This window comes from Neopsephotus bourkii, unplaced genomic scaffold (genome assembly GCF_033783945.1).
Source record: "Neopsephotus bourkii isolate Nb327-2 ecotype Australia unplaced genomic scaffold, CSIRO-AGI_Nbou_v1 NB_196, whole genome shotgun sequence".
NCBI classification, from domain to species: domain Eukaryota; kingdom Metazoa; phylum Chordata; class Aves; order Psittaciformes; family Psittacidae; genus Neopsephotus; species Neopsephotus bourkii.
Window position 1 is genome coordinate 5,404,215 of NW_026900709.1, and position 27,969 is coordinate 5,432,183.

Genomic DNA, 27,969 nt, shown 5'->3' on the forward strand with positions numbered 1-27,969 from the left:
TACTGAAAAATGACATGTTATACATGTTTATTACCAAATTTATATTCCACTATGAAACAACAGTAAGTGCAAAAAGCAGATGGAAAAAATACCATGAAGTTTTCGAGCTGTTCAAACATTGTGTGTAATCCCTTCATGTAACAGCCAAATTAGGCTCAAACCCAGTATTCTCCTTCCCTCTCTGCTGCTGTTTGACTCCAGTAGACTTTTAACTTTGACCACAGGTACTCTGAGCATGCAGGCATCGCTGAGCTTATCAAAGATAGTGAAACTAGAAAGCTTTACATTTGTGCTCGGTTTAAGCCTACCTGAATAAAGGTAAATACTACAAGAATTTCCTTTTGTCTCTCGAAACTTTCACAAAGGTAACTCCTTTCTTTCTATTTGCCTCAGACCTGCAAGGTAACAGAACCCTTCCGAAATGCAGTTCTCCATTCCTTCTAATTCTAAACCCCACTGAACAAAATCACACTTGTGCAGGATATCAGCTACCTTAGTCATGTGATTTTGTCTCCTCTCTTGGGGGAGGCAACAGAAGGCAATCAATTCCTAGAATGACAGCAACTTTCAATACGTTCTCAGAAACATGCACGTTATTCAGAAGTTTATCTTCTAGGTTGTGGTGCAAAGCAGTAAACTTGGAAGAAGTACCAATTTTCCCTGATGCTGCAAGCTAGCCATGTATGTAAGATGTCCCCCTGCTCATTGCAGGGCAGTTGGATTAGACAGCCTTTGAAGGTCCCTTCCAACCCAGACCATGACTATGTACAAAATGCATGTGACCATCCAAAGGTATGAACACATGACAGAATTTCAAAAGCACTGCACTGCAGCATCAACCAACTGGATAAACACACAAACACAATGGTATACAAATTCTTGATTTTCTTCTTCCCTTGTGTAAAGTAGCTGATGATACATGATCCTACAGCAAACAAGCATACTTCTCGACAACTCCATAGTATTGTTTGAACTGAACCAGTTGATATTGTTTGGCTATGGAATATGGAAGTGTCCCGGAGAGAAGCATGCATTAAATTGTGCTTTTAGGTTAATTTTAACTGAAACCTGGTCCGCCAAAGGAATTTTGATATAGCTGGCTTGCTACTTCTGCTGATAACACACAGAATGATCCAATGGCTGGAGCCATCTAACAAAGCTGGTTAGAAACAGTGCAATACCTTCAAGATACTTGCTGTAACTTACATATATTCCTATAACATACACACATAAAACGGACCTACTTTTGACACACTATACACCTCCCTGTTGATACCAACCTATCTAATCATGTTAACTCATTCCTGTTGTTTCCCTAGAGTTACAAACACACCACAGACATACTTGTCTTGGTTCATGGGAGAGCAAAATTGCCTCCCCCCCTCCTTTCACTCTTACCTTATTTACCCAGGCAAGACCCCATGCATAGCTAAGTACATAAAAACATAAATACTTACATGAGGAAATTAAATATATTTCATTTAAAAAACAGAATTAACCCGTATATAATATTTTAAATAAAATTCACCTTTTATAAGAGTAAAATTTTGCTTAGAGAGCAAAAGGCAACTCCAGGAGTTCCTGAATATTTCTGTGCGCTGCTGACAGACAAGTTTCTGCTAAGAATTCCTGTGCGAGTTTGAAGTGGTTACTCCTTTTCCTTTTAAAAAAAGACTGTTGTATCAAAAGAGTCATCACAAGATCTATAGAACTGTGAAAGCAGAAAGGCCACATAACCTGGTTTACAGAAATTTGTAAAGAAGCTTTCTTTTCCTGCTCTACTCCATTCAACCCTGCAACAACAAGGGTGCCTGTTATGGTGGATGTGGCCTACAGCAAATGTAGATCAGTGTAATTATTACTGATGCTTCACACCACACACTCACACAGGTACCACCTATGTCCCACACACACACTGTAACAAGCGAGGTAAATTTTGACCATTTTACCTAATTGTATGGAAACTAAGTTACACTACAAATCTATTGTAGACTATTCAGAACCTTGGACAGGAAGGAATCAAAAAAGCAGCAGGGCAGTAATAGTTTGCTGGTTACAACTCAAGAGATCAGATTTCCAAAATGGACTTCTTTTTTGACATGGAAGGTCTGCCTCAGCTTTGTTTAGAAACAGGTTCAGAACCACTCTCCATCATCAAAACACAGGATTTTGATGTAGACAAAAATCGATGTTCATTAGAAAGAACGCCTTCATCTTCCTGTTTCTAAATATAAAATAGTACATTTTCCTTTGAATGAAATATTTTAAACAAAATCCTGCCTAAAATCAGAAATAAGTGAACAAAAAAGGCATGAAGTTAACTGCAGAACTCGCAAATACACATAATGTCTACCTGTCAAGAGAACAGTCAGGATGCTGAATTTCCGACACTTGTCTTACAGTAAATGCTCTCTGCTCATGTAAAATAAAAGAAGCCCTGAATCAAGCACCAAGGTTATATATTCTTTTGCAACACTGAAATGTGCCTGAGACTTTTTTGTGTGCACGCAAAAATGCCCTCATTTAAAAAGATGCACAGCACACTTTGGAAATATCTCTTGGCTTGAAGGTTTCACTCTTACTATATACTTTCTTATTTCTTAATCCTTATTCATTGCACCTTCCTCCGTGTGCTCTGGAAAGAAAGCAACTTCTGTTAATACCTCACTAGTACAATCTCACTCTTTCAAAATATCAATCCTGACCACCAGTTTCTGTGTTTGTAAACAGAAGTATCGTTTTCTTACACAGAGCTATAGGTTCTCTCCTGGCCTCTCCAAGCGGAGAGGAGTTTAAAAGAGTACAGCTTCTGAAATGAAAAAGACAATGAAAGAAATAAAATCCAAGTTTTCATATTTGTTTTCTACAGAGAGTAACTTGGACCAATACTGCTGGTCAGGCTGACTGCTATCTTATAGTTACACTTAAATGATCCAGCCTGACTGCTAACTAATAAAATACTATGGCCATATGGTGGGCAAACAAAACAAAAAAGAAAAGCACAGCACCTGTAAGACAGATCTTACACATACAGTTTAAAAGGTTAAAACACTGAGAATGCCTATAGTAGTCTTTATGTTTGTTTAAGCTAAGACAGATGCTGAAGGTGGCCTCAAAACTAAGCTTTGGTTTCTTCTTCCTTATTTTCCACAAAAGCCTTCTTCCTCAAACCCAAACAATGTTCTTTTAGTCCTCAATCCCAACACTTCTCTCTCCCCCATCTTTCACATGCACGTGCCTTCCCCAACTCTCCTGCAACACATCTAATGATGCCTGTACTGGATGTTTTTCCCTCATATATTATTTACTATGCTAGAAGTCAGTAATTTTTCAGACCAGTCAGTCCTCCTTTAGGATATCCATTTTTGATGACTGTGTGCAAACTGGAGCTCCCAATGCTCCAATCATGGCTGGTAGACTCTGGTTTCTTCTCAGTCCTGCCATTAAGTTGGTACCTGCATTTAAAAACACAGCCGAGTCCTGCCTCCGCAAGCTAACGTCTGGCTCTTGATTGTTCAGGTAGTCCTGTGTTTCAGGGGGCTTGATCACCCTGGCAATACCCAGCCTCTTCAGCCTGTCTACCAGGTTCATCTTCTGCTGGCCTACATCTGGAGCATTACGGGAGGGCTTCAGGCCATACACTTCTTGCAAGAATGTTTCTGCTGGTCGAGAAGCCAGGAAGTTTTCTGAGTGATGCACCCGAGGCTCAAACAGGGGAGGGGAAGGACAAGGTGAGCGCGAGGGAGAATTTGGTGGAGTAGAAGGAATGGGGAGAGTTCGAGGGGGCTGAAGCAAAGGCAGTTTTTCTAATATGGGGCTATCATAAACCTTGGCGGAAATGCCTCGTTCTTGCAAAAGTTTAGCCAGGCTTCTTGTGCTGCTGAAAGTAGTGGTGGAATCTCTTCTGTTGGTGAGAAATTCTCCAATACTAAGCCTGTAAGAAATGGTTGGAGTGCTCACTACTGGGTTGCCAATACTGCTGCCACTGCTTCCAAGTGAAAATGGGGTACCCACAGAGCTGAAATAAAATAAGAATGAAACAGAAGATGCACATTAGACACCTTTATACCTGCTCTGGTCTGTATTTGCCTTTTAGTATACAGAAGGCTTGAGAAAAAACAAACTACTGCTATTAACTGTGACAGTTTCAGCTTTAGTAGACTCTCTATTATTGTTCTGCAAAATACTTAGAAGATAGTAGGTTGACAAAGAGGTTTTGGTCTAAGTACCAATGAATTTACTTTCTGTGGTCAGAAGGTAATACACTGTATTAGACAAAGTACCAACAGAGATGTCCAGTAATAATTTGGTTTAAAAAAAAAGTAGACAGAATTGGAAAGGATTCAGTTTCAAGCTTCTCATTTTTATTACAACTACCTGTATGAGTAACATCTGATATGTTGCCTAGCCGCCTTGGTATCTTTTAAAACTAGTCCACACATCAAAAGCCAGAAAGCAATTGTTTAAGCCTATGCAGCAACATTGAGGATAGCAGCAGTCATCATACCTGGGAGTAACTTGAGTGACATCAGATGGGTGAAGGATCCTGCAGGTAGTAAAGGTAAATGTAGAATTTGTGGAAGACAAACACTTCCCTGGATTCGAGGCTGCAATGTGGAGAATTTACATCCATTGAGGGTAAAAATACAGATAGGAACAAATCAAAGCAAAGTTTAAGATAACGTTATGATCACTGCTGGTTGTTTAATAATGAACAAAGACCGAAAGACAGCAGTGTCACAAGGTCAAATGCTTTCCATTGAGAAGAAAACACTGCAAAATAAAAAGAGGAAAACACACTAACCATGCTTCTTACCAGTGAGTGGTATTCCTGCTGAAGTAATAGGTGGGAGGAAAATCCCTGCCACTGGCTTTGCCACTGTACATTTCTTTTCCTCTGGGACAGACTGCTGCACTTGAAATGTTATACCTCCTCCTTCCTCATCATCTTCCTCTAAGTCAGAGATGTGGTGCACAGCATCATCAGACAAAGGGGTAAAACCTTTTGTAACAACACCTGGTCTTGGGTCAAGAATGGTGCCTAGGTTGGGTCGAGCAAGCTGCTGCCAATGAAAAAGGGTCTGAGATCCTGGTGAGGCAAAAGAGAAAAGTCTCAGAGAGCCCTTACCTACTATTGTATTGAGTTACAAGAATTCATAGAATAGTTAGGGTTGGAAAGGACCTTAAGATCATCAAGTTCCAACCCCCCTGCCATGGGCAGGGACACCTCACACTAAACCATGTTGTTCAAGGCTCTGTCCATCCTGGCCTTGAACACTGCCAGGGATGGAGCATTTACCACTTCTTTGGGCAACCTGTTCCAGTGCCTCACCACCCCCACAGTAAAGAACTTCTTTCTGAACTTCCCTTGTTAAGTTTAAACCCACTACCCCTTGTCCTGTCACTACAGTCCCTGATGAAAAGTCCCTCTCCAGCATCCTTGTGGGCGCCCTTCAAATACTGGAAGGCTGCTATGAGGTCTCCACACAGCCTTCTCTTCTCCAGGCTGAACAGCCCCAACTTTCTCAGCTTGTCAATTCATACGAGAGGTGCTCCAGTCCCCTGATCATCCTTGTGGCCCTCCTGTGGACTTGCTCCAACAGCTCCATGTCCTTCTATTGAGGATACCAGAACTGCACACAGTGCTCCAAGTGAATTCACGATCAGAACAACTCCAGCCAACTGGTGTCAACACTGTGGTACACATGACACACTTGGATGGCAGTGCCAAGAAAAAGCCCAACATTTAGCACCATGTAAAAAAGCCAAGTAGAAAGTGGTATGATGAGTTAGTTGGAAAGTAGCTTACTATATACTGCTACTTCCTTTTACTGCATATCATACCTAGCTATACACACACCAACAATGACTTAGTAGGCAAAGTAATACAAAATCCTTGTCTGCTGATGAGAGAAGGAAAACCATCCTCTTACCTTCAATGGGCTTGACAATTTGCAATTTTTCTGGTAGGAGAACACGGAGATTATTGGAGCTGGCAGAGAGATCAGTGACTTCTGAGTTTGTGCCCAAGGAAAAACAGCTTTCTGTAGGTGTGCTACAGCCACTAGCCCCTTCTTTCTGATCAGCCAGCAAATGCATTTTTCGCTCCCATTCCTCCTCAAAGAACTGCTTCTCGCTCAGGTAGTTCTGACGACGGAGGGAGAGCCTGTGCAGAGCTGTGACTAAGTCATTGTCTCCAGGGATTCCCGGCTGGCCAGGATTACGAGTGTCTCTGTGAGAAACGTCAAATAATAATACATATTAAGACCATTAAATTAACTATTTCTCTCCTGCACAGCAGAGTTCCACTCTGGATTTAGTTTTGAATCAGTTAGTTTAAAAGGAAGATAACAGGCTGTGTTTCCTACTTCAAATTCTTCTCAGAGCTGCTCCTCTGGGTCACCCGTGCATGGCTCTCCAACTGGTGTACACCAGACTGAAAGGGCTTTGCTGTCATAACAGCACTTGACCTATTAGATCCAGGGATTGGCAATGGGGCAGGAAAGGAAGAGGAACGGCCACGAGTGACGTTAGCAACCCTGACAGTGTCAAATACTCGTTTCTGTTGATCCCTGCAGAAAAGACAAGCAAACAAATGTGGTTTTCATATTAATTTTTGAAAAGATGTAATCAAGAAAAAACTCTGAAAACCAGAGTTTTGTAAGTCTGCAGAGACCTGACTAAAAAGATTTAAGCCCAGAAAAACAGGATTGCCTAAGACATTCATGTTTTCAGTACCATTACTCTATTAAATATCAGAATTACCACTTAGTCTGACCTGAAAGACCTGGACCTTTATTAATAACCACTTCAGCACAGATTTTATTTATTTAATTTCTACATTCTGACAGAAGCATATATATAATTTATTACTTCTTGCTCAGAAGTAAGAGGCTTGGGCTTTGGAAATTGTTCTCACTCTTTCACTTATAATTCCATTTGCCTGAGAGTTTTTCTCTAAGTATTAGAAAGGATAAAACTAGTGCTGTGACTCAGAGAGTTTGCATCAAAAATCTCACAAATTAAAGAATGAAAAAACATCCCTTCAGCAAATTCCCAACTTCCTCACAGACTCAAATAAGAACAGTAGATACCAAAGTTTTAAAGATTACCGAATACTAAAAAGCTTTTTTTAAGTTGAAAAATGATTACAGATTTCCAGAGATGAGTTTCATCTTACTTAACACAAGCATATGGAAAAATACTGAATTAGCACAAAGATTTGAAAACATACTTTTGCTTGGAGAGAACAGATTCGTCACCCTGACTCAATTCCTTCCGCATTGTCCCTTCGATTTCTGCTGCAAGAGAATCCTAGAGAAAAACGGAAACCAGAAGAGTTGACAAACTAGACTGGAGTCTTCCTCCTATTTTAGCAGAAAATTCCTCTAAAAAATACTCCCAAAAAATCTCCATTTGTATCGCTGATACCAGTATGTTTTGGGCAAATCTTCTGGTCTCTGAAGGAAGGACGTGGGGGGTAGTTATTCACCATAACTATACCTATGTATTACCAGCATGGATTCGGTTCTCATTAGCAACATCTCATTTTCTTGGTACTCTTTTTGCTGGTTTCTTAAGATAAGCTATGAGTGTCAGAGCACTGCTTAAACTGAGCACTAGCTGTAGCACATGCCAATTCCCGTATTTTACAGAAAAAAACATACAAAAAGGAAAAATAATTTTAATATCACAATGTGTAAAGTGAATGGTTAGTTTCCCCAATACATACAATTAAAAAACCACTGCCTACTACTGCTGCAGCTCCTGTAATGGCTGTTTTACTCATATAGTTGTATGCTACTACAGGCCATATGTGCATCCAATAGTAGTGGTATTTATTACCACAAGAAATGCTCCACATGACGACTGGGGGTGGCAGAGACAAGCAACAGATCTGGCTCTGCTACGTAGCAACTTCACTTCTTCTTGCGATTCATGCAACATCCCTAAACACTCTGCATTCCGATCTTGCAACTCATGTAGCTGAAAGAGAAGAGAAACCATTACATGATGCCAGAAACCTTCAAAGAAAAGGCAGAGTGAAACTTAATTAACTCCTACAGAAACCTGTAACAACTGATTCAACACTGCAATACGTTTCCAACTGCATGGCACATGCCAACATCTGGAATGGACAATAGTTAGCATACCACCTGCACCTGTTTTAATGGTGAAGCATGAAGTCCAGATTAAGACCCGAAAGAGGAAAAGGTATCAGAAAATACATCGGAAAACTCAGCAAATACAGTAACTGCTGATGGAAATGAAGCAAAAGAAGAGAACTTCCTTAAAATCTAATGAGCTACAGTATTGTTGATGTCATCAGTAATATTAATATACTAAAATGCCCTTTTTCTCGTAAGTGCTATGAATTGTAAGACCACCCTACTTGGAACACATTCCTTGCATTTCATATTCCTTTGAACTACAAAAGTATTTGTGTAGACTTATACAATTATTCTTTTCTGCCAATCATATGACTCCAACCACAATGGAAAATGAAAAGCCTATAAGAAAAACAAAGTAGTTCCCATTCTTTCTTAGTTTTCTTCATCTTGTATCCTATTCCAAACATTTGTGTAAATGTGTGTGTGTATATATATATATGTATAAGCCTTAATATGTATATATATATGTATAAGCCTACATATATATATATATATGTATAAGCCTTAATTACCTCTGCTGTGAGTTGTCTCTGAGCATCTTTGGAAGCTTGTAAGTGAAGTTTCAGCTCCTCCTTTTCAATCACATGCTGAAAGCACAAAGAGGTGCTCATCACTTTCTCAGCCAATTTCCCCCAGTTGCTCCTCTGCCACACTTTCCTGAAACAGCCACTCTCTTGCAGTGTAGCCCCTTGGCTTGCAAGTCAAGTTTTACCTGCTGTAAGCACCGGTGTGCACACACACACGCATAAACACTCTTCATCAGAATTCCCTTACTTCTTTGAGTTTATGTTGGAGATCAACGATCTGAGACAAGAGGGATGAGATCTCTTCCTGGTAGCGAACCAGCTCCTCACTCTTCTCTGATAATTCCTCTGTTATTCTACAGATTTGAGCATTTGTTTGCCCTACAAAACATAAAAGTAATTTAATAGAGAGCTTTTCCTAACATATGATAAAAACGCAAACCAAACACAAAACCCAGAAAAGATCAGTGAAAGTAAACAACAATCTGCAACGTAACCAACACTCTAGGAAATCAATTCTTATCTACTACTCTTATAGTGTGTATATGTACTATTCTTATAGGTGTCTTTTAACATCCATAAGGAAAAGTTAAATGGTGAGGAGGAGGAGAAGAAAGAGAGGTAACTTCAAATGCAGGTGTAACATATTAAGAGCTATATAGAACCTGAAAGACACATCACAAGTATATGAAATGACCATAATAAAATCCAACGTAAGCTGCTATAAACAATGTCAAGCTACATACTGTCTCATGACAAGGCCAGATTTGGAATATGCTGAAGAAGTCAGCCTTTGAATTGATCTTGTTATTAACTACTATTGCCTGTAAGCAAAGGCATTTTGTCAGATTGTGTCAATTATTAATATACACCTATTTAGCTCTTGATTCTGGTCACTATCTATTCCCCAAAGACCTACTGCATACACTTTCCCATTTCTTTTTTGCTTTGAGCAAGCACTTCATCAAATGATCTGACAAAGCAACTCAAAAAGCCAACATATTTTTATGCAGTTAGTTTGGCTTCTACACTTGTCCTGGAAGTATATCAAAATCATATTCATTTTGACAAATCCTGCATAAAGGTGATACCACAAATTTAGTGGTTATTGTGCGTCACATGTTTACTGCAGAACAAGATCCTGCCCATGGACCTGTAGACATGTAAACTCATAGTCTAAATACCTTTCTCCTGAAGATACAGACTTTGACTAGACACACTTCAAGAGAAGATTGTTTCTGTGCGTCAAAAGTATCTAGGATGCCCACATGTGCTACACAATCAGACAAAACAAAAATCACAGATGTTCTCATAGGAGAGCTTGTATGAAATACCTCCTATTGGCAAAGGACATATACTTTCTCAGAGGGACAGAATAACAACCAAGTATGCATCAATTCATAGTATTTTATGGTCATCTGGAACAAGGAAAATCAAGCAGCAACCCAGTCTCCTTTATGGTGGTTGTATAGAAAAAAAATATATCTTAAAATATAAGCTTAAAGTTCTGCACAAAGGAAGGAGCACGTATCAAATGACTACAGATAAAAGAATGATACCATCAGGTTACACAATCACCACACAAAAAGGATTGTTTCTTATTGTTTCAGAATACTTAACAGGCATTTGTGTAAGAGCAGCTGCAATTCTTTGCACATAAGCACTCCCCACAGCACATACGGGCAAGTGTTCTAGCAAACTTAAAGCGCTCATCAGTATAAATGCTTTGGTTCAGAATATGTATTTAAAAAATGAACTAATGTGTTTATAGATAAACAGTAATTTAGAATGAGCATTTAAGAGTCTGTGCACTGATCCATTTTAGTGTCAATTGTGCAAAATGCTCTATTCAAGAAGTGTATTTTCTTGACCTTTCAGTGTCTGTAGGCTTCTGTTTAGGAGTCTAATGGACATTAACTATTGTGTTCATTTTCTCTCTGTAAACACAGTACACATACCTTAAGTTGGATGTCAAGAGTGAAACTTGATGAAATAGAGAAACAATTTTGCATTTGGGTAAAGAGCGAAACTCAAAATAATTGGCATAAATTACAGTGATAACTACAAAGCTGTAGGCACAAGGTATTTAAAACAACATTTTGGCATTGCAAGATACAGCCTGGATACTCACGTAGCTCTTTGACACAGTCATTGACCAGCTGCTGTTCCTTCTCTTCATATGTAATGGTTTCTGTCTTCAGATGGCAAGCCTTCAAGAAAATAATTGGTATTCCAGTTTCAGTTTAGCTATACATATATTAATGTTATAATTTCTTATTTCTAAAATTCTTGAAAGTGAAGAGTCTCCCCTCTATCATTTCTGTGAATCTGGACCTGACCCATGTCCTTGAATCCTATGGGTCTTTTGAGTGAAAGATAGACAAGATGAACAAAACTTGACCTCTTCCTTCCAATACAAAAAATGTTGCAAAAACATATAATTTGGTAGGGAAAGTAAACAAATACATAGTAATCAGAGTAAGCAATTCAATTTGCTTCAAAACTTCTTAAGGCAAGAAATGTTGACAACTGAATAATGTTAGCCATATCTTTTATAGCATTGAAAAGATCTCAGTAAAACAGCATTTCTCCATATTCCCCAACTAGTCTATTTACATTGTACATTTTCTGGGCCAGAGACTGAATATCACAACAGGTCTAAATAACATCAAGCATACTACAACCCCCACTTACTTTCCAGTTGTGAAGATGATGGGAGGTTTAGAGTGCATATTAGGAAAAACTTCTTCACAGAGAGGGTGATCAGGCATTGGAACAGGCTTCCCAGGGAAGTCATGGAATTACTGTCCCTAGAAGTGTTCCTAAAATGTGTAGATGAGGCCCTCAGTGATATGCTTTACTGGTGGTATTGGCAGTCCTGGGGTAATGGTTAGACTTGATGATCTTAAAGGTCTTTTCCAACCTACTTGATTCTATGATTTTATGATTCTACAATAATACTGTTCAGGTAAGTCTTCTCTATTCAGGACTGTTTACCACTGACTCATCAAAACACTTTGTAAATGGGTTTAAAGATTATCCAAGCAAGTGGAAGTACAGCTACACAAATGGAGACAAATACACTTCTTTACATAATGCTACCACATGAAAAAAAAAAAAGGCTATTTGAAGTCAGTGAAAGTTACGTTGTATCACAGAATTATAGCAGTCTCTTTTCAACTCCAGCTGTTGGTTCCATGACTTTCATAGCTATTATTTTGTCTGACCATTTAGTCTGTATCCTTGTAAAGGCACAGTGACTGTATTCATGTTTTATACACAAGACAGATCAATTAAAATACAGAGACTAATCATATAGACAAAACCAAGTCTTTAAAAGAATATGAGTAGAACCTTATTAATCCTTATAATTGAATGACTGGCAAAAATGTAATGGCAACACAGTGGAATTCCAAAAATACTACTAATCACAATTTATAGCAAAACAGGTTGCACAAGCTTAAGGGCCTGATGGATCCATATACTTCCGCTGGGTGCTTATATATGTTAACATATTCTTTCACATACCTTAAGGGCATTAAGGAAGGACTACTACAGGACTCTGGAGGTAATGAGCAGTAGCGAAGAAAATAGAAGGATGTGGGGGTGGAAGGAAAGTGTTTGGGTATGACTTGTGTACAGAGATACAAAATAGTTATACACATAAAGAAAAACTCAGTTGCTGGATTTTTTAACCATCCTGATCTATTTCATATCCAGCATAGAATCGTAGAATAGTTAGGGTTGGAAAGGATCTTAAGACCGTCTAGTTCCAACTCCCCTGCCATGGGCAGGGACGCCTCACACTAAACCATGTCACCCAAGGCTCTGTCCAACCTGGCCTTGAACACTCCCAGGGATGGAGCATTCACAACTTCCCTGGGCAAACCATTCCAGTGCCTCACCACCCTTACAGTAAAGAACTTCTTCCTTATATCCAATCTAAACTTCCCCTGTTTAAGTTTTAACCCGTTACCCCTTGTCCTATCACTACAGTCCCTAATGAAGGGTCCCTCCCCAGCATCCCTATAGGCCCCCTTCAGATACTGGAAGGCTGCTATGAGGTCTTCACGCTATGAGGTCTTCTCTTCTCCAGGCTGAACAGCCCCAACTTTCTCAGCCTATTTTCATACAGGAGGTGCTCCAGTCCCCTGATCATCCTCGTGGCCCTCCTCTGGATTTGTTCCAACAGATCCATGTCCTTTTTATGTTGAGGACACCAGAACTGCACACAATACTCCAAGTGAGGTCTCACGAGAGCAAGTAGAGGGACAGGATCACCTCCTTGGACCTGCTGGTCACGCTCCTTTTGATGCAGCCCACGATACGGTTGGCTTTCTGGGCTGTGAGCGCACACTGAAGCCAGATCATGTTCATTTTCTCATCGACCAACACCCCCAAGTCCTTCCCCACAGGCCTGCTCTGAATCTCTTCTCTGCCCAACCTGTAGCTGTGCCTGGGATTGCTCCGACCCAGGTGTAGAGCCAGCATAGATGATATACACTGTAAGTATGACATACCTTTGATCGGAGAGCAAGGTTCTCCTCTTCCAGCTCTCTGAGTTTATCTTGCAAGACATCCAGCTGCAGCAGATCATGTGGTACATTGAAAGACTCATTGAAACGAAGTGGTGTGGAACAGCTGGAATCTGTTTCACTCTCCTCAGAAGCAATAGAAACAATACGAAGCAGGTCATCCTTCTTTGACAGTTCATGCTGCAGCTGGTTAACCTATGACAAAAGAAGATCACCAGTATGTGAAATATACTTTAGCTACACAATATTGCAGTGTATTAATTATGCAGCCTCTTGGAACATCACTGCTTCAGTTTAAAACACAATTAAAAATAACTCACAGGTCATGATCGTTTTATTTCTATCTGCACACAAGATTAACCCTCTATTTATTTTATAGGAAGTTCACAAAATCATAAGTTTAACAGTGTAAGGGAGACTGAAAAATCAAGGTAACACGAGAAAGGACAACAAAACCTACTTTTTTAATAATTTAATTCAAAATGATCTTCCAGCTGTTTTAATACATGTTTATATTTTAACAGACTATCATTTTGATTATGACCATTTTTCTGAATTCTAACTTCCTGGGACCCCCAGGCTATACATGAAATGAACTGTAGGGTAAATAAAAACAAGAGAAGAGACAGATCTCATTTAGATATATTCTATATTGCATATCTAAATTTTTATACAAATACATAAGTTCATGCTGTCCTACAGCTAATCACAAGTATGTTTTACGAGTATGTTTTTATTACCAGCATACTGTTTTATACAACCAGCTGATTTTACTGTACTTAGACTATATCTGTTGGCCCCACTGTTAAAAAACTCGGGATACTTTATCATTTGTCAACTATTAAAGTCTTTTTTAAGAAATAAAAACTAAGAAAAGATTAGATCGAGAATCTGTGCTTGAAGAGATAGAGTAAAGACCTTGAGCAGAATTCATTTTTCGTTACATTTCATTTACCTATTTATTCTTGGTGTAACCATCCCATTAAGATAGCTCATTTTCTGGCTGTTTCCTGTCCTATGAAGTTGTTATGTAGCAGGTCATATCAGACACCAGCTACTTATTTTGACTTAGATTATTAGATTCTTAGTTTAATGGTAGGATATCTGACTGATGGTCAAAACAACAACTTTGAAAATACAATCCTGCTGTAGATATATCATAATAATACCTAACATTCTCATAATTTCTCAGTAATTACAATACATAGTCTTCACAGTCCATGCTTGGACTAAAAAAGCTGATTGAACAATGACAATTAGGAGAATGACATCTAAGCATACTTCTGTAGTTTGAGAGCTGCAATCACCTGCTTTCACAATGTCTTGCCATCATTAATTAAAAAAAAAAAAAAGGAAAAAAAGAAAAAAAAATAAGAAAAATAAAAGGAGGGGGAGGGAAGATCACTCACTCGATCTAGTGTTTGCCCTAACTGTTCTTCTAGTGCTTCATTCTGTTCCGTCAGCAGGTGGTTTCGCTTAAGGAGGGCTTGTCCAATTCGAGCTGCCAGTTCCAGGTCCCGATCTTTCTGCTCACAAAATGAGAACTGATGTCTAGTTTTGATCAGATAAGGTTTACATTCAGAGTAGTTTTAGATTTGTCTGGCTGTTGTCTAATGAATCACCACTCTGAGATCCCTCTTCACTCTCAAATGCGTCAACATTGTTAAAACAATGATTAGTGCTTCATTATTTGGATCCTGAACATATGCATAACCGTGTTTCTTAATGCAGCACATTCTCTTCCACAATCTCGCACAGTAACTGGGCGAGGGGGAAGCACCAAACCTGGGGACAGTTTTGGTTTTTGTACTGGAGATGTTATATGGGCTCTGTTAAATCATATGAAGAAGCGACATTAACTTAGGCCTGTAGTCTTTCAAGTGACACTTTCTCCAGAACAGGCTGCTCAACTTGAATAATGATGACAGGGTAGAAGCAAAGGAGCAACAGGAAAGCAGAGGAAAGCTGTTTCTTTCTTATACTCACTGGCTCCATGAGTGACCATAGTTTTGCTGATTTTTATTTAAATGGGCAGCTTGTCATTACCTATGTGTTTGACAAGAAGCTCCTGAAGATAACTGAACCAAAATTTCCAGTAGCTGAAAAAGCCCTTCCTCAAGCACATGTCCTCAAATATATTAACATTGCATTACAGAGATGAGCATACCTCAGCTAACAGATGTTTGACCATGTCAGCATCAGTGTAGGCTTTCTGCTCCACATTATCTGTGCCAAGAATTGAGAAGAGAGAAACATACTTACTAAAGTAGCTTAAGTACAAGACGACTGCTGGGAAGGGAGAGTTAAAACTCATAGGATGATGTTTACATACAAACACAGTAGTTACTTAGTTAATGAAACTAACAGAGGCTATGAAAATGCATCTTAACTTCAGAAATACGAAACAATGCTCATATGAGAGATTGATACAGTGAAGTATTGAACATTTACAGCTTTCAGTAATATTAGCTAAAACTTGAGGTACTCGCACATCCATCAGATTTAGGGAAAGGAGAAAAATCTCTTAAGATCAACTTTCTGAATACAGCTAAACTATTAAATCATCAAACCCGCTGTGGAAGTGGGAAGAGTATATTGGAGCATACCCAAATATAGCTGAACATACCTGCAGACTACCCTTGAAACAAAACTCCCATTAGCGTGTGTGACATCTATACACAAGAACTGAGACCCCAGAGACTAATCATGAAAATATACTTATTAAATGCTCGATCATCTTTGAAACAGCTTAAAAGAAATGGGAATATGTATGTCTGTGTTTTAGATGTAGCTATAAATCCTATCTTACTGATAAGAGCGACTGACATTAGAAGAGTTTGTATACTACTAAAGAACTCGGAAGAAGTAGGAAAAACAGGACTGAGTGAAAAATAACCAAAGCATGAAGAGTTTGTGACAACTCTGAGCAAAACACAGTGCTGAAACGCAAAGCACTGGTCTGCTCTAGTTTTTGGCCTGAGACATAGAAGATGCTAGTAAAGGAGAAATCTTAATTACCTTGTGCAAATTTGCGAGATACAGCCAAGGAGGAGGAAGGAAGTTCAATAAGAGCTAGAGTGACAGAAAATGAAAGATACAGCGGGGGGGAAGAAAAAGAGGAGAAATAATTAAAATGTAAGGAAATATGTGATTTTTTTGCAGGCATCCACCATCACCAAAAAAAAACACGCATGTGCAAACAGTTTTTATACTAGTAAATCTTTCTTAGAACTTTTAAAGAACAATTTAAACCTGATTCCCTTCAGGAGCCGAATTATACATCTCGCTTGCAGGTGATGGATGCTTGTCCTTGTCTAAGTCCAAGAGAAATCTGCTATTTTGCTTTATGGAATCAAGATCATGAAAGTAAAGAAGGCAGCAATATAAGTTTAACAAATACAGAGTATCTGCTTTGACTGAAGGTCTAAGTTAACCTGGTTTGAAACTAATTCCATCATCACTGCACTGCAAAATAAGATTACTATGGATTTGGTCTAAATCTATTTTTGAAGATTTCCTTGACTCTTCTACTTTGTTTAAACTGATTCATACTCTGAATACACAGTACTACTGTTTTGTTTGTTTGTGTTGAGAGCTGCATGCTGAGTTATAAGATAGTGAAGTGCCAAGCTGAAATACACACTAAATTTATTTACAGATGTTAAGAGCTATGTATGTCCTTTATATACATAATGTCCATAATCAACCTTTTAAAACATAACACTATGGGGCTATGCTAGGAACAAAGCCAAGTTGTGTTTCAGCATACAAAGAAATTGTCTTGCAGTCTTGAAAGACAGTAGAACAGAAAGAACAATGTATAAGAAAAAAGTTTACTTAATTCTTTCACTAAGGTTTTAACACAAAGAGAACTCATACTAACAAAACAAGCACTTTCTGTCAATCAGATCAGTAGACATAAAAACCCACCACATGCTGCTCAACTACTTAGGAGCTCTGAACTTAACAGCAGGGTCATTTACTAGTTCTGTCTCTAAGCAGGGCAAAAATAGAAACTCTTCACAAAATTTAAAGTACTCATCTATCAGCAGAATAATGTGCATTTGGGAAGTCACTTTTACTGTACCGCTTGGTTGCTGATACTGGTTGCTGAGAGGGAACTCCAGACTCATCTGGCTTACTAATATTAGGAAAATTCACTGCAAATACATAAGTTTCACCCATTACAGGCAGAATATTATAGCCAGCTCTACTACAGTAACTGTTCCCACTAAATGATTTCAAGTTAAAAGTATCTATCCAGTGCTAAGTTACCTTAGTACAGATTTACACACAAGGTTACTCAGGTAGGTAGGTTTCTAAAATTCAAAGCAAGTATTTACTCTGATAAATGAAATCACAGAACTAACAGCTTCAAAACTTAGCTCTATATATACGCAACCCTTGTTATTTTCTCACAGTACAGGATCAAAATTATACATAGTTTATTATAATTCTCTCTTGTGAAACGCACACATTCAATCTCTCTTCACTCACCTTGCCAAGTGAAAGCTGTGAGCAACTCTTCGCTTTGCTTAATATTCTTATTCTGTTGTGCCATGTCCCTTTATTCACATACACAGTAGTTCTAAAGACAGATGTTTGTAATTCAGGGCTTCTTACGAAACCACAGTTGAAGTAGAATATATTCTTTCACCTCACTGAAAACAGTCAATGGGAACTCAACTGGTCATTGGATAAACCTTCTAATAGGCAGCAGGAGTCATAAAAACAGGAGGAGCTCAAGTACAGTAACTCTTGTGTTGGTGGTGGTGGTGGTTTCCATTTTTCTCTTGGATGTCAGCTACAAATTCCCTCAAACCATGAGTTTAACATTCTCTTAGGAAAGTTATAAAAATGTTTCCATACCAATATGGTGAGGGGCAGAGATACACATAAAACCCCCAAGTTATGCTTCAAGAGTATGACTGTCACCTTTATTCCCTAACATTTCACCTAAAAAGCTATTCAGCAATGATTATAACTACATCTTGATTCATATCTGTATTTGTCTGGGATCTTCCCAGTATCTCCCTGTAAGCTAATATGATGGTTACTACATTTATTCTCTTTGGACAATTTCTAGGAGACACATAGGCCATATTTATCTTGAGTTTATATGACTCAGCAGTTATGACAGTGTTCTTAAATGATACAATTAGTTCTGTATGTAATGCCTAACAGTTATCTTTTAACTTAATTGCAGTTATTGTGACAGCTCATTTATGATAATGTCAAGAAAGCATTTATGGCAACTGGTCAAAAAACTCTAACAGTTTACTATTACCACAGGACATTTTCTATAATTAAAAAGAACTTCTTACTAGGTGAAAGACACCACTTTTTTGCAGTACCTTCACTGCCAAATAATACATGACTGCTTTCATCAAAACGTTGTTGATAAAACCCCTCCACTGCATTTGGAAATGCAGGCTCACACTGCCTGAAGGTCCTTGTCTCAGAGCTCTGTGCTTCATCACACTTGAATGGCAGGTGTTGACCAGAGAGAGAGCTTCAGCAGAGCCACATTTGATGTAAAGTTCCTTCCAGCACTGGCAGAATCAGATCCCACCTCTTTATAATTAAAACTTAGAGGAAACTACACAACCCGCTGCCTAACCAACTGCTTCCAGTGAGCAACTGACAAGAATCATTTATGCTTTCAATATTATTATCAGACTGAGTAATAACCATTAAGCAGCCTTCCAAATAGTTTCCATAGTTAAAAAAAAAAAAGAGTTCCAAGCCTGCAAGTTCAACTGGTAACAAGACTGCTTTAAATTGTCAAATAGTGCCTTCTTAGTTTGTTAGTAGTTTGTTCAACAGTTCTAATACATGGCAGACACAGGACTTCCCCATTTCTCTAAAGCAACTGTAATGCATTAATCTCTTTCCACAGGAAAACACTTGAAACTACACGCAAGTACGTGTTCAGTTCTTTTGGTAGCTTTCTGTACATTTGATTTTTAAAAAATTAAAGGTTTCTTGAGGTGAGTGGAATCTGCCTGTTTTCTTCCTTAGGATCTGCCAGATTTAAGGATAAGTTAAGTATTTCCAAAACTGGAAGGCAATGATCAACAGTGATATAGCACCCACCTATCTGGCATTCACACCATTTCTGTCTCCAGAAGAAACCATTAAAAGCATTCCAAAGGCAACACTGACCAAAAACATTCAGGGCAAACATAATCAAAAGTACCACAGACTCACTAATGTTCCTGAAAACAGAGCTCCATACTCCATATTTCTTGTAATGCATCTAATCTATTGCAATTCTAGGTTCCTGCCCCTTTTTCACTGTCATGTTTCCACTCTTATTTCTGTGTGAAATCCAGTGATGAGGCAGTTCGTAGGACATGCTAGGTCAGCCCTTAGAATTGCACTGCTGAACTACAAACACTTCCCCTGAACTCAGCTTTTTCTTTCACCTGTCTAAAGCTTTCTGGATTTGACCACTATAATATTAATAATATTTATTTCATATAGAGAGTTTTTTCTTCAATAGTTGGAAAAAAATACAGCCTAGGCCCAGCTATACTCACTCATGTAATGGAAGAGCTCTTCATCACGAACTGGAGAAGAGATTTCAGGGAGATGGCTGTGGCAGGCAGGGGACTGAATCCAGTCTCGATTTTCATACAGATACAAAGAGTCCACTCGTAACTTGTAATCTGGCAACTGTTCTTCTAGCATGCTTACCAGCTCTACCTCAGGAAGATCCTCACTGGAGCAGACATCTGAAAGTGAATAAATGCCTATAACAGTACATTTCTATTAAAAATGACATATGTTTACTATTGCTATAGTTGCATACACTCTGTATACAGTAAAATAGTTTCTAAACCTTCAGTAAATTTGAAAATAATTATTCTATACTGGACAAACTACCAGAATACTTATCAAACTAGCATTTGATTTACATTGTAATATCTGCAAGTTCCTCATTCCCAACTGACTCCACAGCTTCCTGGAAAGCTGGTTTAGCCACAATCCCCTCTGACTTCTTTAATATGATGTATGAAATTAGTTTCCATTTCTAGCCTTTCCTCTTTGTTGAGCTAAACTACAGAACTACATTCTACCACTATTGAATTTGTAATGTTTCATTGGCTTTGGCATAGTTACACTTCCCTTTTCTGAAGGAAATTCAGTTTTCTTGTTCTTCTGCTTATCTTTTTGTTTGGTGAGGAACATAGGTGTAAATAATCTTAAAGTAACTACAAAAATGAACAGAATAATGCCTTGAAATCAGGGAACAAATATAAAAATCCATTATTATGAGACAGAATCACGCTCCAAGAAACATGATACTTAAAATCCAGGAAAGGAAGTTTACCACTTCCTGTGTCAAACTCCCCCCTTAATCCCTTCACAATTACTGGGGGAAAACCCCACCAAAACAAAACACACAGAAACATTAATTCTACGTTGCTAAAATACTGCATATTGAAGGTATACAGTGATTTTCTTTCCAACATTTCCACTAAAGATGAACACTATCCTCAGTAACTTTCAATGGAAAAATGCCGATGTTGATTACTGAGAATTTTTACAATGGAAGCTGATTTTACAAGCTAGTTAAAAGGACTCACCATTTTTGTTCATTTGCTGTATCACGGAAGCAATACAAAGAATGTGAAACTTAAAGATTGTTTTGAGGTTGGTGTTCTGTAACATGTTAGATACATTCATGCTTTGTAACAGTAATTCTTCAACTTACCAGAGATGCTCTCCAAGCCCTTGTGATCAAAATTCATGAGTCCTTTCTTCACAGTTCACTTCTTTGGAAATAGCATTCTATAGTCAGATTGTGCACTGTCCCTTTATTGCTTTGGTAGAAAGATGGCTTTGGTCTAAATACAGAGTAAATGTGAGCCATCAAGCCACTGAGACACTTAACAAATCTGACATCAGCTCACTTCTGTAGGCTGGTTCATACTCCAGACCGACTGCTATCTAAGAACATGCTTGTTTCATCTTGGCTACTACTGATCAGAAGTATCTATAGTGTATTTCATGTAAGCTTCACAAACTTCTCAGCTCAGCCATCATCTAGAAATAAAACAAAGAGAATGCCAAACTTAAACAGATACCACTCTTTCAAAGAAGATAGGTCTCAGTCTGAATTTCCTCCTTGTATTATCACCCTGAGAACATTAATTTCCAGTTTATACATTACATGTAAAATGTAGCATTAAAAATATGTCTTTTCCCTGCAGACATAGCATGTCACCTTCAGCACGCACTCTGTCAGTTACCTATTTGCCTATACCATTCCTCCTCTTCCATGTAATAGTGTATGACAGGCTCATTCACTGAAATGAGGCATTTCCCTTTTACTGTAAAGGACAGCAGCTTCATCTAAATGGAATTTTTCTTCAGGCTACTACATTTATTTAAAGGAATGGATTCTAAAGGGAGGATTTCAAAGCCATCATTCTTAGCATTTTGATTGTTAGCACAACACCCCCTGCCCCCCCAAAAAACCTAAACATTTTATAGTACTGTTTGCTTTTATCTCTTCCCCTTTAGAAGTCTGTTAATTAGAAATTGGATCTATCAGACATTTGGTTTCTGTTCAGCAGGGTCTCATTTAAGCCAGAAATGAAGCTACCATGCCTAACTGAGGTAACCTGTTAGAGCAGTTTAATAAAGTAATAATTCTGCTGTTCCCTTGTCAAGACTGGTCAGTCACCTTCCATGTAAAATACCAGAGTAGTCCCAGATGACCAAAACATACAAAATGGAAGAGAACTCTGAAGTCTGATTTTCCCTCCTACATTCAGTAAATACAAAATTGTCTTGAAATCTTGCATCAATTTCAAATTTGCTCAAGATCTCCCATCACCAAGCACAACAATCAGAGGTTCGTCTCCCCATCTGTGGCAACCCCTCATTTGACAATTTTAAAATAGACAGTGTGGGAGCTTTTTAAAGAAAGCCTAGAGCCTGCCAGTTTATCCGCTTGTAGACTTTGGCCAGAGACCAAAAAAGAACTTTATTAAGATCAGCTCATACTTGTGAGCTTTATCTTCCTGTTTCATCATTTATTTCTTTACACTTTATTTACCAGTTTTAATTATTATCCATATATAGACAATTATTAAAACCAGTAAGACTGAGACTTCAGAAACATCTGCTGTCTGAATGCACAGCTGCTTCCAACACTAGTTCGTGATTTTTTTTCAAGAGGCTGTTTTTTAAATGGATTACTGACGAGCATTAACTGCACCCACACCCTTCTAAACCAACTCAATACAGCAGAATATGCTTATGAAGACTGCTGCAGATCCACACAACTAAGATGATGCTATCATGCAATAAAAAGAGTCACCGTATAGCAAGACAAAATTAAGCAGTATAGGACAGTTTCTTCACAACTCTGAATCTTTTCTGTTTGAGTTTTAATAATGTAAAAATGCATGTTACATCTTCTCAGCATTGGATTTAATCTCTCTTCTCACTATTGCCAAGCAGAAACAGTATTTATTGCAGGTCAACCACAGTTCAGCCAGAGGGGGGAAAAAAAAGGAAAAAAGATAAAATAATTTGGCTCAAAGTTTTCTAGAGCATCAGGCCAACACGGAGCTATTGAACCAAAAGGGCAACCTCATTTGTAAAACCTTGGAGAAACTTGTAAGATAAGCAAACACCATAAAAGTTAATGCTCACATTTCCAATGCTTCTCATAGCTTCAGTTTAGTATGCTGTGGGGCAACTACTTCTCTTGAAATTCAACCAGCTAATGCAATGTGCAGTACCACCCTGAAAGTGACTCTGTGACCCTTTTATTCTGCAGCTATAAAACCATTTCCTACGTGCAGATTTCTCCCGCAAGTTACAACTATAATTAAATACATTTGGATAAAACCTGTAAGATTTACAACATGGCTTTAAAATACATGACCGTGCTATAAAAAAATAGCCTAGAAATTAAAACTATTAAATCATGCAGAAAGACACATATAAAACAGAAACCACTAAACTTCCTAAGGTATTATTTTTAAACTTGATTTATAAAGATGTCAACTGTCAATTTACTAAATTCACCCAGATGTACTTGGCAGTTTTGTCCCCCTGCTCCCTCACATGCCGATTTCCCACTGATGTTTGAGTCTTTTATAGATCAATTGAACATACAAAAAACAAGGGGAATTCAAATACTGGAGAAGGGCCTATATGCAGGAGTGGTGCTCTCAGGTGGTTTTCTTCAGGGAAAGCTCAAGAGAAATGGAAGTATCAAACAACGTTTTACCTATCTCCATCTGCGTATTTCTGTGCTCTCTAAATTAAATTTTATTCCATGACATGTGTTTCACATTTGGCCTTGTTTCAGCTGGAATAGAGTTAATTTTCTTCCTAGTAGCTGGTGTGGTACTGTGTTTTGGCTTTAGTATGAGAACAGTGCCAATAACACACCAACATTTTAGTTGTTAATCAGTGCTTATCAAGGATCAAGGACTTTTCAGTCTCCCATGCTCTGTCAATGAGGAGGGGCACAAGAAGCTGAGAGAGAGCACAGCCAGAACTGAAATAGACAGAGGGATATTCCATAGCATAGAAACCATGCTCAGTATATTGCTCAGTATATAAACTAGGGGGAGGCCTGGTTGCTACTGAGCACTGGCTGGGCATCAGTGAGGAGGTGGTGAGCAACTGTACTGTGCATCACTTGGGGTTGTGTTGGGGTTTTTTTCCCTTGGGGTGGGCAGAGTTCATTCCTTCTTCTCTCCTGCTCTCTCTTTACTTCCTATTATTATTGGTTTTATTTATTAAATTATTCTTATCTCAACCCATGAGCATTCACACTTTATCTGACTCTCCTCCCCATCCCACCTGGAATGTGTCTGGGGGCGAGTGAGCGGTGTGTGGTACTTAGTTGCTGGCTGGGCTTAAACCACAATGATATTTCAATTATCATGTGGCTTGAAACAGTAAGCAAAAACCAGGAGTACCTATAGCTCTCTTAAGAAAAAGATCTCTTGTAGAAGTGAGAATTAGTCCCTGGCCTTTTGCGTTTGCCCCATGGAATCCAAGCTGCTTTGAATTTTGCTAGATCATCAATGCATGGAAGATGAAAGAGAAACTCAAAAAGAAAGGCAATGTTGGAGCCTCTTCACACCAAGAAGTACTTTTTACATTACCAGGAATACACATCAATTGTCTACTAACTTGTAAGGTATCACAGTGTATCGGTTAGAAAAAGAAAAACTAAAAGAACAGGAAAGACATATTCCATTAAACCACTGATATTTCGATGTATAGTTTGATCTTAGTAGCAAAGAGACAAAAATAAGTTCTCCTGACCACATGATAGGAGATTTTATTAATTTTTCCTTCAATGACTCAGAAGATCTCAGGAAGATTAGCTTGCAAAAGCAATACTGAGTAAAGCCTTAGAGAAACTGAAATGGCTATAAGAGCTTAAAAATTACCGCCTTATCTTTATAACTGCCTCTTTGAACAATTCAAGTTGTGCCAATTTATTTCAGACTGCTGTTCTGAAGACGTGCTACCTCTAGAGAGCTCTAATTCAAATCTGAATTACCAGAAAGGCGAAATGAGTTGCTTTTACAACTGAAAACTGTAGACAAACAAATGTATACATTAACTTCTTTGTGCATAAAAAGCTAAAAACGTATCCAGAATATTGGCATCTATACTGAGCACATCAAAACTCAAATATAAATATCCTGCTATTTCTCCTGTTTTCCATTTGTTGAGAGCAGCAACACATGAGTTGACTTCTCACAAGTACATGGAAAGACTAGACTAGATTGGCTCCTCTGTACAATTACAGGGTGCAAGACATCAGGCCACAGCCAACACAAATTTTCAAAAGCAAAGAAGATTCTAACTTATGATTAAGAGAGAAGGCACCATCCATTTTCCAAAAGGAGGCCAACTGAATGACTCAATTTTCCTGGAATGCCAAATTTTACTGCTATGTAAATATGCAATTAAAGAAAAAAAAAAAAAAAGAAGGATCAAGTCATTAACGCTACTTTTTTATTACTACAATTGGGATGATGTCAAGCCAGCTAATAACAATAAACATATTTAGCATTTCAAGGTTAATAAAACAGTTCTATTCTCATAGCAAACATGACCATGCTGAGTTGCTGCCAAAACATTCCTGTGACTAGTGTTCAGAAGCAGAGGCCAAATCCTTCAACACTATATTATATGAGATGAAGGACAAAGGACTATATGCCAAAAAAAATAAATCTATGTGAACACAAACTTTGTCTGTCACAATTAACACTTGCTGTGTGCTTCAGACCTATTATTTCCAGCCATTACTATCCCTACAGAAACCCACTTAGTGCTTGAGTTTCTCTCATGTAAGGAAAAAAAAAAAAAGCGTCACTTAAAAGAGTATGCCAAGACAATCCTAATAACAAGTGTAATAATCATAAGCAAACCTGCAACAGACCTTCAATCACAAATAGAATGGTATAAGAAAGGAACTGTAAGAAAACAAAACAAAAATGAAGCCATAAACACTTCTTAGAGGACGATGACTATCAAGGGGGTCATAAAGCTGGCCGAAAAGATTCCTTCATCCTATTTATCCAAACTTATGCCAAACCAGGCTCACTTTTTCTCCTTGTCGGTCATTTGCAGTAACCCATAGTTTCCATAAGTGGCAAAACTACCTGTTAAGTACATGTATATATGCTTTATGTATATATGCACACTGTTGAATACCACTGCTTGATGGTTAAGACTTTTTAAGTCCTACATGGTTGGAAATTGTTTACACTACGTTTAGTATGCAGTGTAAAAATAGCATATGCTTAATTGAGGTCTAACATTGAAACTATGAAGGCTACCTACATGAAATACCCATATCAAGTTTTATTAACTCCTAATTCTATTTCATAAATTCACGCTCCTAACATTGCTACAGTTGTACATGCTTTCATTCAGGTAGAATTTTTTCTTCTGGAGAAAAAGAACCTGCAAGAAAAGATGTATACATATAGTAATGTTACAATCACAGGGGAACCAATCTTTTGGGTATTTTTTTCACAAAATAAAGAACTGTCATTAATTGAGCATTTGTTGGCTAGAGTGTACAAAAAAGTAATATATACTCTTGAGGCAAGTGGTGTGCAATTATTTCATTATAAAGGTTGTTATAAGCTTCTTTTAAAGTTGAAGCTTATTCTCTATATAGCTGAAGTTGAAGCTTGTTCTCTATATAGTTGAAGTGGACTAAAATAACATTTAAGCTAACTGAAATCATTAATACTTCCAGTTGATGCATAGCTGAATTCACTCAAGGAAGTAGCTTAAGTTTCTTAAGATATACCCCAGCTAGTGCCCAATCTTTTAACAGTTACAATTCTGTACTTAATAGAATAAACCAGGCAGATCTCAGTCACCAGAGTATCACTAGCAATCTAACTAGCTAAAAGGATCTGTCATTTCTTTTGTAACCAACTCTGTGAAAATGCTACATTTGTATCTTCTTGCAAAAATAATCAATGAATTACATTTATCATTCCTGAAAGATTCCTACTACACAAGATTAATTCAAGCCCCTTATTAGATGCAAACCACCATCAGAAAAAGTCCGTGATTTTCCAACACTCTACTCATTAAGCCACATTTTCAGATACTCATAATAGAAACCTGATACACTGATTACTAATCTCTAATAGGTGACACCACCACTAGAGCTCACAAATTTCATATATTTGATTCCCCCCAATTTAGCTTCAGTGTAAATGTAATTAGGGAAGTCTATCTATTTTTACTCAGAAATACATCTTTTAAAAGCTAACAAGTATCTGAAAGAAGACCTAAAATGCATAGTTGTGTGAAAAGTTATACTATTTGCATCAGACTCTTGCAATCAGTCAACAGTAACTGAAACACAGCCAAAAACCAAACACATATGCAACAGCCCACAACTAAAGATTGCATTAAAAACGAAAAGCAAATCACCAAAACCCAAGGATGCAACACGACAGGACTTTTTCACTAGGACAGTTGACAGGACAGAAGACATTTACTGATAGTCTTACTACAGTTTAATCAGCTGATCCGAATCTAACAATGTGATTAAACAGCTGACAGAAGCCAACATCTCCTTGCCCTTAAATCCATATGTAAGCAGGACCACAACTAAAATGTCATCAAGCTTTGCCTCCTAAGAGCGGTGACAGAATCCTGCAAGGACAGCCCATACGGCCATGGGTACTCCCAAGGCAGGAAGGAACTCCGGAGCTCGCTGAAGGTCACGCCGCCACCGCGCCTGCAGCCACAGCCATCATGCGCAGCCAAAGCCTAGCATCTGACTCCTATCTAAGCACACATATTGAAAGCATAAAGCTTAATGTACTACCAGTCTACCTTACCACCGTGAAAAGAGCTTCGTCAGCTGCAACACACGGACGGAATAAGAATTCTTTATGCAGGCACGGCGCAGAGTATTTCCCCAGGGGAGCGTGGGAGGTGCCGCGGCCCAGCTGGGAACGGCCCTGAGGGAGAGCGGCTGAAGGACGCAGCACCGAAGGGGTTAACGCGTGTGGCAGAGAGGCGGCAGTACGCTCCCTCATCCCTGGGGCTACAGAGCTACCCGCCGAGCACCTCTTACCCGCCCCGCGCTTCCTCCGGCGCTCCTCCTCCCCGCCGCTACCCGAGGCCGACGGGCGATAGCCCCGCATGTAATAAGTCAGCGACTGAGGATGGATGCCGATCGCTTCCGCCCGGCTCCAGCCCCCGAAC

General features: G+C 38.5%; 1 protein-coding gene across 2 annotated transcripts; it reads right to left on the reverse strand.

Annotated features, from left to right (window-relative positions):
- Positions 1-27,966, reverse strand: TRAK2 (trafficking kinesin protein 2). Of its 2 annotated transcripts, XM_061377343.1 has the most exons (17): positions 27,839-27,965; positions 20,951-21,282; positions 19,773-19,967; positions 16,249-16,302; positions 15,398-15,456; positions 14,640-14,756; positions 13,216-13,425; positions 10,827-10,905; positions 8,946-9,076; positions 8,684-8,758; positions 7,846-7,986; positions 7,235-7,314; positions 6,369-6,572; positions 5,934-6,232; positions 4,817-5,089; positions 4,508-4,607; positions 1-4,018 (listed from the first exon to the last, which is right to left on the reverse strand). In XM_061377343.1, exons 2-17 carry the CDS (start codon positions 20,985-20,987, stop codon positions 3,340-3,342), a joined length of 2,733 nt encoding a protein of 910 aa, XP_061233327.1. In that variant the 5' UTR covers positions 20,988-21,282; positions 27,839-27,965; the 3' UTR covers positions 1-3,339. The 2 variants fall into 2 exon arrangements, with proteins under 2 accessions (XP_061233327.1, XP_061233334.1); XM_061377350.1 differs by lacking the exon at positions 8,684-8,758 and having other exon boundaries at positions 27,839-27,966.
- Between the last annotated feature and the right edge of the window lie 3 nt (positions 27,967-27,969).